The sequence below is a fragment of the Narcine bancroftii genome, chromosome 3 (assembly GCF_036971445.1).
Source record: "Narcine bancroftii isolate sNarBan1 chromosome 3, sNarBan1.hap1, whole genome shotgun sequence".
NCBI lineage: Eukaryota > Metazoa > Chordata > Chondrichthyes > Torpediniformes > Narcinidae > Narcine > Narcine bancroftii.
This window is the reverse complement of record NC_091471.1, coordinates 7,213,585-7,226,747: the sequence shown is the minus strand read 5'-3', so window position 1 is coordinate 7,226,747 and position 13,163 is coordinate 7,213,585. Positions and strand designations below refer to the sequence as shown.

Here is a 13,163-nt window from a genome sequence, read left to right as displayed (position 1 = left end):
GCCTGCATCTTGTTACTTGGACGTCACCCTCCTCCACCAGATTCTCTCTGCATGGTCAGCTGATCTACCCTTCATAATCATTCTCGCTTCAACTGCCATCATCCCTTCCTCATCTCCCCCACCTGGTTCCATCTCCTCTTTATCACCCAAAACACCTAGTTCATCTATCAGCCCCCCCCCCCCCACCCGCCTCCCACCCCGGGCCAATCACTATCTTCCCAGAAAATCTCTTACACCTAATACAGACTCCTGACCCAAAACCATGACCACTTCTTTGCCTCCACAGATGTGACTTGACCTGCTGTTTCTTGGCAGTTAGTGGATTTATTTTATTCAGATTCAAAGCTTTCTACAAACTCATAATTTTAATGGCTTACCACTATACTTCTAGACACAGTGTAATCATCTCAATCCATAGCAGCCATTAGATGAGTCTTATTAAAATAATGAGATTCAATGCTAGAGCACCTGAAGAGCAGTTACTCGACAACAGTTACCACAAAACAAATGAGAAAATTATGAGAACAAACCTTCATTTTGCCTTTTCGCACACAGGAAGAGTGTTCACTTTTTGTTACATTCCATTCTATCTGTAAAACAAATAGATTTATGTGACATTATCCAATCAGAATTAGTCCAATTCCAGAGTACTTGAGGTCCTTATTTAATCTTTGCTTAATAATCTCTACTGGTACTGTACACCAACCTTAATTATTCTATTATACCATCTGATTTATGTTTGGAATTCCCTAACCAGGGAAGTGGTTGAGGCTGCCTCATTAAACATATTTAAAATTTGGTTAGATAAATTTTTACATGATAGAGGAATGAGGGGATATGGGGAGAAGGTAGGTAGGTGGAGTTGGGTCATAAATTAGATCAGCCATGATCATATTGAATGGCGGAGCAGGCTCGATGGGCCATTTTTGGCCTACTCCTGTTCCTACTTCCTATGATGACCTGCAAACAAGGAGCTTCATAGTTGAGCTTTATTCAGTGCTCAATTGTATTTCAAGGCACAACATTTTCAATAAAAATTTAAGTTGAGCAAGTATAAAGGAAGATCAACCTGCCTGATCTCACGATTCACTATTCCTGATGAGCGTGTTTGGTCCAAAACATTGACTATTTCTTTCCACAGATGCTGGTTAACCCACAGAATTCCTCCAGTAGTCTAGGTATTATTAAGATCAACCCGATCTCTACTGAATGTTTCACAATGTTGGAACATGGAAACTCTAAGTATTCCCAAATAGTAATCCTCAAAACAAAGTGGCTTAAAATATTCTGCTACCATAAAACATTACAGACAGTGCCACCAAGAGAAGTAGGTAAACAAGCAGCAAAGACGACATAGAGCAGCTACAAAAGGATATAAAAAGTTGTAAATATTTAGTAAGTAGAACATAGAACAGTACAGTAGTAGTATGAAGTTCTGATGGTCCGTATAAACCTACTCCCATCAGTGTAACCCTTCCATTCTGATAGAACATAATGTGGAAAAATGTGAAAATGTCCATTTTGGCAAAAAAATAACAAGCACATTATCTAAGGTTCATAGGCATTTGGATGTCCGATAACATAATTCTCAAAAAGGTAAGATACTGCAATTTGAAAAGCAAACAGAATTTTATTGCTAAATTAGACAGGAACGAATCTAAAAGATAGGGGAAAGGGGGTTTATGCTTCAGGTAAAAAGGCATTTGTGAGACCTCATTAGAGTACTGTGTACAGCTTTGGCTTCTTTGTTAAAAGGAGGATGTTTAAAAAAAAGGAGTTTCTCCAGCATTATGTTTTTACTTCAACCACAGTGTCTGCAGACTGTTGTGTTTCGCTTAATCTATTCCAAGTAGTTCATAGAAGCTGTACTAAACTAACACTTGGAATTGGCAGGTTACCTTCGTGGGAAGAGCTGGATCGTTCAGGCCTGTATCGTCTGGAATTGAATTGTTCAGATTAGCCGGAAAATGTAGTTAACTGATACAATACTTTTCTGATTTATCAGAGAAACTCAGGACGGGGTGTATTTCATTGGCCACTTCTCGCCTGTTCTCCTAAGTCTCTCTGCAGCCTCTCCATTTCTTCCTCACTACCCTCCCCTCTACCTATCTTTGTATCATCTGCAAACTTGGGCACAAAGCCATTTATTCCATAATCCAAATCATTAACATACTAAATAAAAAAGTTGGCCCTCACACTGACCCCTGCAGAACACTACTGGTAATCAGTAGCCAACCAGAATAGGATCCTTTTATTCGCCCTTTCTTTCTGTGTCCTGCCAATCAGCCAATGCTCTACCCATGCTAGTATCTTTCTTGTAATTCCATTGGCTCTCAATTTGTGAAGCACTTTGTCAAAGGCCTTTTGAAAGTCCAAATATACAACATCCACTGCATTTCCTTTGTCTAACTTGCTTGTGAGTCTAACATTCCTTGTTGATAAGTTACTAAAAAGTATTTTAAAGAAGATATTAAGAGCTCCCGTCTTAGTAAAATGGGATTATCACTGTAAGGGATAGTATAGACAGGAGGGTCACAGTTAACATTTAACACCAACACAAGTCACAGCCCAGCGATATTTCGATACATTGGAAGAATGGAGGGAAGGTTTGTCACTGTCTGTTCCAGAATTCGATACACTTGCAAAGACATTGTGATTTTGCAAGGGAGAACCATTCTGACGCTGGAGAGAAAGCAGGTTTCTGAAGCAGCTCTTGTGGCCAGCCATTCTGTGGAATTCAGAGCAAAGCCTGCTCTGTGAAGGACTGGGCCTTTTTGGCGGATTGGCCTGCACCAGGAGAGTCTTTTTGGGAAGCAAAGTGCTTCATTCTGATTGTTACCAATAGTGGAGTTCACTTGGAGACTGCCTCAGTTAAGTTACTTAGAGAGACCAGGGCCAGGGTCTTGGAAGCTTCGTGGAGGCTGCCCAGTTTGAATCTTGCCTGCACAGCACCAGGAGTGTTATGCAAGAAGAATTTGCAAGTCTGTAGCTGCCACAACTCCAGTCTTCCCATTAGTTCAACATTAATTCTGGGCATCAAATTTCAAAGGCCTTCACTTCAACAATGAATTTGAAAAACTGAACTTTGAAGTAACTTTCTAGATTTTGGCCTGAACTGTCATGGTTTGGGTATGCCACACAGACACACACGACACCTGATTTAGTGTTAAGGATAGTTTAAGAGTTAGAAATAAAATTAGCATTTTAAAATGAACACTGTCTGGTTCATTTCCTTTTGCTGCTTGTTTGCACATAACAGAGATAGGATTGGACAAGGGATGATCAGGGATAGTTAACATGGTTTTGTTAGTGGGAGGTAATTATGTGATTATTTATGCACTGTGTATGCACCATGGTCCAGAAAACATTTTTTGGTTTTTTTTATATTTTAGACATACAGCACAGAAACAGCCCATTTCGGCCACGAGTCCGGGCCACCAAATTTATCGTTTCATCTGGTTGATAACAAATATATAACAAACTTGGATTTAAAAAGTGTGAGGTATAGTGTTAAAGAGAAAAGTGTGTTGGCACACATCTCTGTAAGTGAACCAGCCCCGTTTGTACCACCACACTGGTGGGGCAGCTGCAGAAGATGGTGCCGTCAGGGCTTGCTCATTGCCTCGTGGTTTAGGCTACAGCTTGTGCCCCAGGCCTCGTGATGACTTCATTGCTGCGTGGGGCAGAACTCCCGTTGACCTTAAAGGGGCACATGCGAAATTCAAATAAACAGTTCTACTGGAAACACCACTAAGTTCAGTGATGTTTTCTGTGTGTAGCAGCCGCTACAAAAGTACAATTAAACATGAAAAGTATCATCTTCTACAAATGAGAAGTCTGTTCAAGGGTCTGATAACAGCCGGAAAGAAACTGTCCTTGGATCTGGAGGTCTATGTTTTTAAACATGCATATTCTGCCTGAAGAGGGAAGAGATTAACATATGAGTGGGGTGATAAGTGTCTTTTAATATGATGACTGCTTTCACAATGCAGTGGGAGGTGAAGATGGCATTGATGTAGAGGTCCATAGGTTCATGTGATGGCCTGGAGTTTAGAAAAGTGAAAAGAAACATGATCCAGAGGAATCTTGTCTGGGTGAACATGGTTTCTAATTGAAGGAGGCTCCACTGTTTAAGTCTTAAGAGTTATACACTATGGAAATAGCCCCCTTGACCCAACTTGCCCGCACCTACCAAAATGTCCCACCCTCATGTCTCAACTGCTTGTCTCTAACGCATAAACATGTTCTATCCATGTAAATGTCCAAAATTTCTTAAAATTTGGTATAGTACCTGTTTCAACACCTCCTCTGACAATCCATTCCATATACCCGCCAACTTTTGTGTAAAAAAGTTACCCCTCACTTTCCTGTGAAATCCCTCTCCTCTTCACCTTGCACAAAAGCCTTTCTGCATTCACCCAATCTATAACTCTCAAGATTTTGTAAACCTCGATGAAATCACCCCTCATTCTTCCGCACTCCAAGTAATAAAGCCCTAGCCTGCTCAGCCTTTACCTATAGCTCAGGACCCCGAGTCCCAACAACATGCTCATAATCTTCCCTGCAACCTCTCCAGCTTGACAACATCATTCCTGGGGTACAGTGACTAAAACTGAACACAATATTGATTAGGCAATGGAGTTCAACAACTGAATGCAGTTGTGATAGGGGATTTGATAGCGGGTCAGACAAGAGGTTCTATGGGAGAGACTGATTATTGTTTGTTGCCTCCCTGGTGCCAGGGTCTGTGATATCTTGGATTATGTGCTCCTGATTCTCAGAAGGGAAGGTGAGCAACCACATGTCATAGTCCATGTAGGGACTAATGGGATGGGCAGGAAGGGTGAGAAGGTCCTGATAGGAGAGTTTAGGAAGTTGAGAGCAAAGTTGAAGGAAAGGACCTCCAGCTTTGCAATCTCAGGATTGCTACCTGTGCCACTAGCTAGTGAGGTGATAATCCAGTTTAACATGTGGCTAAAGAGATGGTGCAGGAGGAAGGGGTTCAGGTTTCTGGATAACTGGGATCTCTTCCAGGGAAGGTGGGACCTGTTCCAGTGGGACGGTTTGTACCTGAACTGGAGGGGGACTAACATCCTCGCGGGTAGTTTTGTTAGTGTTGCTTCTGGGGTCTTAAATGAGATTTGCCGGGGGAGGGAAACCTTGTACAGGAAAGAAACGGTGTCACACGCATCTATTTCAATGTGAGGAGTATTGTCAGGTGGATGAATTTAGAGTGAGGATTGCCATGTGGGATTATAACATTATTGCTATTAGTGGGTCTTGATTGCAGGAGGGGCAGGATTGGCAGCTCAACATTCCAGAGTTCTGTTGTTTCAAACAGGATTGAGGGCAAGGAGGAGGTGTGGCATTACTAGTGAGGAAAAATATCACAGTTGTGCAAAGACAGGACAGCATTGAGGACTCAATATGGGTGGAGCTGAGGAACGGGAAGGGCATAAGCACGCTAATAGGACTGTATTTCTTTGGCTTGGCTTCGCGGACGAAGATTTATGGAGGGGGTAAAAAGTCCACGTCAGCTGCAGGCTCGTTTGTGGCTGACAAGTCCGATGCGGGACAGGCAGACACGGTTGCAGCGGTTGCAGGGGAAAATTGGTTGGTTGGGGTTGGGTGTTGGGTTTTTCCTCCTTTGCCTTTTGTCAGTGAAGTGGGCTCTGCGGTCTTCTTCAAAGGAGGTTGCTGCCCGCCAAACTGTGAGGCGCCAAGATGCACGGTTTGAGGCGTTATCAGCCCACTGGCGGTGGTCAATGTGGCAGGCACCAAGAGATTTCTTTAGGCAGTCCTTGTACCTTTTCTTTGGTGCACCTCTGTCACGGTGGCCAGTGGAGAGCTCGCCATATAACACGATCTTGGGAAGGCAATGGTCCTCCATTCTGGAGACGTGACCCATCCAGCGCAGCTGGATCTTCAGCAGCGTGGACTCGATGCTGTCAACCTCTGCCATCTTGAGTACTTCGACGTTAGGGATGAAAGCGCTCCAATGGATGTTGAGGATGGAGCGGAGACAACGCTGGTGGAAGCGTCCTAGGAGCCGTAGGACTGTATTATAGACTGCCCAATAGACAGAGAATTGGAGCAGCAAATAGGGACATAGAAGACTGATGTAAGAAACAGAAAGTTGTGATAGTAGATTTTAACTTTCTTCACATAGACTGGGACTTCCATATGGTAAAGGAGTGGATGGATTGGAGTTTATCAAATGTGTAGCGATACCAAGAGAAGATCTTTTAAAGAACCAAGCAGGTCAGGTGGCAAAAGTATGTGTAGGTGAACATTTTGGGTCCAGTGACCATAATATCATTAGTTTCAAGTTAATTATGGAGAAGGATAGGTCTGGCCCTTGAGTTGAAGTTCTGAATTGGAAAAAGGCCAATTTTGAGCAAATGAGGAATGATCTCGGAAGATTCAATGGGAATAAGTTATTTTCTGGCAAGGATTTATCTAGCAGCTGGAAGACCTTCAAGGATGAAATTTTGAGAGTGCAGAGATTGCATGTTCCAACCAGGAATAAGGGCAAACTTAACAGTCATGGGGAACCTTGGTTTTCAAGAGATATTGGAGAGCTGGTTAAGAAAAGGAAGGGCTCTATATAGGCAACAAGGAACAAATTAGCTACTTGCAGAATATAAAAAATGTAAGAGAATGCTTAAGAAGGAAATTAAGGAAGGCAAAAAGAGACATTAAGGTGCTTTAGCAGATAATATGAAGGAAAATCCAAAGGGATTCAACGAGTATATTAAAAGTAAAAGGATAGTAAGGTACAAAATTGGACCCCTAGAAAATCAGATGCCAACTGTGTGTGGAATCTCGTGAAATGGGGAAGATCTTGAACATATTTTTTTCATCAGTATTTATGCAGGAAACTAGCATAGTGAATAAGGATGGAAGGGAAACAAACAGAAGTGCCATGGAATATATGGATTTTAAGGAGAAGGAGGTGCTTGCTGCCTTGTAAAGAATAAAGGTTGATAAATCCCCAGGGTCAGACATGATGGCCACCCCACCCCACCCCACCCCCCACCTCATGAGGGGAACAAATGCTGAAATTGCAAGGCCCCTGGTGGATATATTCAAAATGTCCTTAGTCACGGGGGAGGTGCTAGAGGATTGGAGAGTAGCTTATGTTGTACCGCTGTTTAAGAAGGGCTCCAAACATAAACCAAAAAATTATAGGCTAGTGAGCCTGATGTCAATAGTATGTAAATCATTTGAAGGATTTCTGAGAGATAAGATGTATAGATACTTGAACCATCAGCAAAGATTTGTGCAGAAGGTCATGTTCAACAAATCCTCTCAATGACCTCTGAGTGAGCACTTTGCAGAGAGGTCAAAAGCCTTGCAAACATGTCCAAAACACACAACCTGGCTCTGGTTGTTCTTCCAAGACAATAGTCTATTCATTTCATGACATCATTTCAATTAGCATCTACTTGTGAAATGTGCATAGTATTCTCCATAGTTTCTCTTCAAAGTACTATGGATATGAATTCTCCAAAATTTCAAATAAGGTCTGTTTTAAAGTGTGTATATGTAACCTAATCTCATTTTACCAATTTATCTCCCAAAAACATACCCAAATATTCCATCGCACTATCCAAATCATCTTTATTTATCTCAGTTAATCTAGGTAATATTATTTGTGACAAATAATTATCTATAATAGTTTCATCCTGTAATGATTCTGAAGTATATAATTTTTCATAAAATTCCTTAAAAGTTTCATTTATTTCTGATGGTTTAAATGTCACGATTACTATCTTCTTGTAGCTACAAGGGGAAGTGAAATGAGGAGACTACACACTTCCAATGGTTTATTTTTGAAAAGCCCATGCTGAACCTTATAAGACAGTCCTCAAGTCCCGCCCACGCACTGGCGGTGATGTCACAATGCAGACGAGTGTGCGGCCCATTTGAGCAATGGAGAAGATGTGCCCAGCAGCGCCATCTTGACGCAGCTGCTCCACAGCCATAACAGTGTGGAGCCAATTCACCTGCGTCTCGATGTGCATTGCCACACAATCCTTTTCTTCCCACCCCCACAGAACTGGCTCTAGAATTCAATTGCCCCTAAGCGTAGTGGGGCCGGACCTTTGGGAGTTCATCCCTGGCGCTTGGGTTGCACTGGCATGACTGGCTAGCTGAGGTTAAGATGTGCGGGCTTCAGCCAGTCGGCTGTGAACAGTTTGTCCCTACCCCCAATGACCAGCGAGAAGGTTTTGCCTGTGCTGCGTAGGACTTTGTACGGGCCCTCATAGGGTTGTTGGAGGGGGGGGCTGAATGGGGTCTGCGGCAGACAAAAACAAAGTTTTCAGTTAATAAGTCCTGAGGAATGGACGCGGGCCAGCACCTGTGGGGGGAGGGGGGTGCAAAGGAGGCCAACCTGTCCCATAGTTTCTGCAACGCTATTCTCCCCTCGGCATCTGGGTCTTGGGACAATGAGCAGAATTCACCTGGCAGGATTAATGGGGCGCCGTACACCAATTCCATGGAGAAGGCCTGCAAATCCTCTTTGGGTATAGCTCTGATGCCCAGGAGGACCCGGGGAGCTCATCCAACCAGCTGGGGCTGGTTAAACGGGCCATGAGAGCTGACTTCAGGTGGTGGTGGAAGCATTGGATGAGTCTGTTGGATTGTGGGTGGTAGGCAGCGGTGTGGTGCAGCTTAATGCCCAGGAGAGTTGCTGGCTGTGTCCACAGTGCCAATGTAAATTGTGCCCCTCTGTCGGTAGTAATATGAGCTGATATTCCAAACCTCGCAATCCAATGTGTGAACAGTGCCCTGGCACAGGAATCAGTGGGAGTGTCTTTTAATGGGATGGCTTCTGGCCGTCTGGTGGTGCGGTCTAGCACCGTTAGCAGGTACCAAGCAGCCCTGAGGGCTGTGGGCATATCTGATCGGGGGTGAACCAGCAAGGTGGCATTGGCCAGGGTGTTTTTACTTGCAGTGAAAGCCGGGTCAGCCTCCTTTAATGTTAGGATCTTGCATTTGGCTGACATCATGGCAAACAGAGGGCGTATGATGTGTGCTGCCCCTGGAATGAAATTCCTGGAGGCCTTTGAGGGTGTAAGGGTGGGCGAACTGGCATGTGGCTGTGACTTTTTCTGTTGATGGTATTGCCCTGTTTGTGGTGATAATGTGGCCCAGGAATTGCATGGAATCTTTCCTGACTTGGCACTTTGCCAAGTTGACCTTGAGGCCAAAGTCAGACAGGCATGTGTAGAGCCTGCGGAGATGATCTTTGTGCTCTTCGTGGTCCTTGTTGGGAATGAGTATGTCATCTAGGTAGATGAACACAAAGTCCAAGTTTCTGCCCATCGCATCCGTCAAGCGCTGAAAGATTTGCGCCGCATTCTTGAGGCCAATAGGGTGGTGATGGCTGTCTTTCTGATGTCATCCGGGTGGACAGAAACTGGTGATAGCTACGCACTAGATTGACCTTTGTGAAAACCTTCGCACCGTGCAGGCTGACCGTTAAGTCTTGTATATGTTGGACTGGGTAGTGGTCAGGCGTGGTAGATTCATTGAAGCAGCGGTAATCTCTGCAGGGCCACCACCTGCCTGAGAACTTGAGAACCATGTGAAGTGGGACGCCACGGACTGTCGGTCCTGTGGACTATGCCCAATTCTTGCACCCGAGAAAATTCTTCTTTGGCCAACTGCTTTATCTGAGGAAAGCCTTCCAGCTTTGGTGTGGAGTGGGGGCCCTTGGGTCAGGATATGGTGTTGCACCTCATGCTGCGGCTTAGTGGAGATAAACTGCAGTCTGAGGATGGATGGGAATTTGTCTAGGATGCGACTGTACTCTTCCTTTGGGGTGCTCACCATGCCAAGCTTGCGTTGCAAATATTGGTTGCTTTACGTTGGACAGTCTGGAATGTCTGGGCATGAACCCGGCATTTTGTCCTCATGTCCATCAGCAGGCTGCATGCTTGTAGAAAGTCTGCGGCGAGGATTGAATTTCACAGAAGCTAGTCTGCCGAGATGTATTTGTATGTTGCGCGTGCCAAAGGTCTTAATGGCAGTGTTGTTTGCTGCCCGGAGGGCACATTTGCACATGATTCTCCAGGGTGGTTGGCGGGATGACACGGATTTTGGCACCCACGTTGTCCAGGAACCGCCGGCCACTAGCCTTGTCAATGATGTGCACTAGGTTATTGGTATGGCCAGCAGCCGTAGCCATTAGCAGCGGCTGGCCTGGGCATTTTCTGAAAATACCAGAGCTGCCTTCATCTTCGTGCTTGTTCTCCCCCACGTTGGTAATAAAAGCACCAGCTAGTGTTTGGTGCCTTTGCTGGTTTGCTGGGGCACGGTTGTGCTCTGTTCGGGTAGGGATGAGTCAACTAGTTCATGGCGGACTCATTAACTCATTTCGTGCTCCACAGAATGTCTGATCTGGCCGCAATAGATCATGGTCTCTGGCCTGGACCTAGCTTTGGCCTCAAAGCTCTATGTCCTCTCCATTAAAATCTTGTCTTCAAATGTTCCTCTCCAAATATCTTCAATATCCATTCTTGAAAAAAAATCACATCTTCTTCCTTCAGACAATCCCCCTATTTAAACATTATTTATTCTATTATAATTTTGCAGAATATCAACTTTCTCCAACAATTTTTCATTCATCGAGATGAAACTAGTCACCATATATTCAGACATATTAGATCTCTCTTCAATACGCTGCACTTCTTGTGAACATCTTGAACCTTACTTTCCAACTTCCCCATTCTTGGTGAAACATTATTCATCACCTTTAATGTATGACCCACTTTAACTGTCAAATCTGTTTCAACTTGCTTCAATTCTTCAGGCAACAATTTAAAATTAAAATTTATTTTTATTTGAAGTTCATCTATTTTTGACTCAGTCTTATTGATTTCCTTCTTAAAAGCTTTTCCTTGTATCTAGTCTGCTCCTCTTTTAAACTTGACTTTTTTTCTTCACTTTTGCATTCTTATGAAGCCTATTCCATTGGGGTTGTATCCCCTTCATGTTCTCCATATAACCATATAACAGTTTATGGCGTGGAAACAGGCCATCTTGACTCTTCAAGTCCACGCCAGTTCACTCAAACAACTCCACTAGCTCCCCCCGCCTATTCTCCGCCCATAACCCTCCAAGCCTTCTTATCCATGTTCATATCCAGCCTCCTCTTAAATGAAAGAATTGACTCTGCCTCAACTATTTCCTCCGGAAGATTATTCCATTCAGCCACCTCTCGCTGAGTGAAGAAACATCCTCTAATGTTTCTCCTAAAATGTTGCCCCCTTACCCTCAACTTGTGTCCTCTTATTTCAACCTCCCCTGCTCTCAGGGGGAAGAGTCCACTTGCATCTACTCTATCAATTCCCTTCATAATTTTAAACACCTCTATCAAATCCCCTCTTAACCGTCTAAGTTCCATTGAATAAAGTCCTAATCTCTTCAGTCTTTCTCTGTATTCTAGGTATTTTAAGCCAGGCAACATCCTTGTAAATCTTCTCTGCACCTTCTCCACCTTATCTATATCCTTCCTATAATTTGGAGACCACAATTGAACACAATTCTCCAAACCTGGCCTCACCAACGCCTTAAACAGTTGCAGCATCACTTCCCAGCTCCTATACTCTATGCTATGATTTATGAGGGCTAACAAACCAAATGTCTTCTCAACCACCCTGTCAACATGGGAATTCACCTTCAAGGAACGCTGCACCATAACTCCAAGATCTCTTTGTTCTTGTGCATTCCCCAATGTCCTCCCCTTTACTACATACGTCCTATTTTGATAATTTTTTTCCCAAAATGAAACACCTCACACTTCTCTACATTAAATTCCATCTGCCATCTTTCAGCCTAATTTTCCAGACAAACCAAATACCTCTGTAATCCCTGAAAACCTTCCTCGCTATGCACCAATCCCCTATTTTTATATTGTCTGCGTATTTACTTAACCAGTTAACCATCCCATCATCCAAATTATTAATATAAATTATGAACAACAGGGGACCCAGCACCAATCTTTGAGGCATGCTGCTCATCACAGGTTTCCATCCTGACAGACAGTTGTCCATCATGACCCTCTGCTGTCTCTCCTCTAGCCACCTCTGAACCCATCTTACTATATCTCTATTAATCCCTAGTGACTGAACCTTCCTTACTAACCTTTCATGTGGAACCTTATCAAAAGCTTTGCTAAAATCTACCTTTCTTGTCACTTCTTTTTTTCATGTTGAAATGCTGGACTGCCCTTTTAAGAGACCTTTACTTTTTTTCCTAACCTTTTCTTCTGCACTGCACATTCCTGCCTTCGCACGCATCCACGATATTTTTAGTTTTTTTCTCTGGTCCCTCTCCCGGATCCTCGCTGGCGAATCCAGAGACCACTTCAGCAGCCTGCTTCATTGCTAAGGTAGGCCCAGTTTCTTTTTCTTCTTCTCTTCAGACTTTTTAGTAGGAGTTGATTTAAGCATTTTCTCCTTCTTGGAGGACCTCTTCAATATTCAGTTAGATGTTTCCAATTAAACTTTTTTAAAAAAACTTTTCTAAATAGATACTTTTTTAACTAATCCCACCGGTTGCGTGCTTCTCCTCACGGCATCATGTGATGTCCCCCAATTTTTGTTTTCTTTTTATCGTTTTTTTTTAGTTTTTATTTTTTTTTAGACTAATTATTTAAATATTGGTTTAAACATTAATCATTAATTAAGATGAAATTTACACTTTGTTTATATAAAGGGATTTTTAATTTTAGTCCTATATATATTTTTATCTAGAACTAACTGGGATATATTATAAAAGGATAAACTGTTAATTATCATATGGATAGAATTTGAGGACTTGAACAAAAAAGTCAAATAAACCATTATGTATAGGTTTTTGATTTACATAATGCTTAATTTGAGATTTGTATGTATACGATATCTGTTGTTTGCTATATTAGAATATTAGATGACTTGGTATGTAGGATTTATATTTTCTTCTTTGGCTTGGCTTCGCGGACGAAGATTTATGGAGGGGGTAAAAAGTCCACGTCAGCTGCAGGCTCGTTTGTGGCTGACAAGTCCGATGCGGGACAGGCAGACACAGTTGCAGCGGCTGCAGGGGAAAATTGGTTGGTTGGGGTTGGGTGTTGGGTTTTTCCTCCTTTGCCCTTTGTCAGTGAAGTGGGC

General features: G+C 43.1%; 1 protein-coding gene across 3 annotated transcripts in view; it reads right to left on the bottom strand.

Annotated features, from left to right (window-relative positions):
* The window catches only part of sema4f (sema domain, immunoglobulin domain (Ig), transmembrane domain (TM) and short cytoplasmic domain, (semaphorin) 4F), a 245,386-nt gene that overhangs the window by 96,614 nt on the left and 135,609 nt on the right, over window positions 1-13,163 (bottom strand). For all 3 annotated transcript variants that reach the window (XM_069923461.1, XM_069923464.1, XM_069923462.1), the window contains one exon: window positions 531-590. In XM_069923461.1, coding sequence (XP_069779562.1) covers window positions 531-590 — 60 coding nt within the window. The remainder of the gene's footprint in view (window positions 1-530; window positions 591-13,163) is intronic.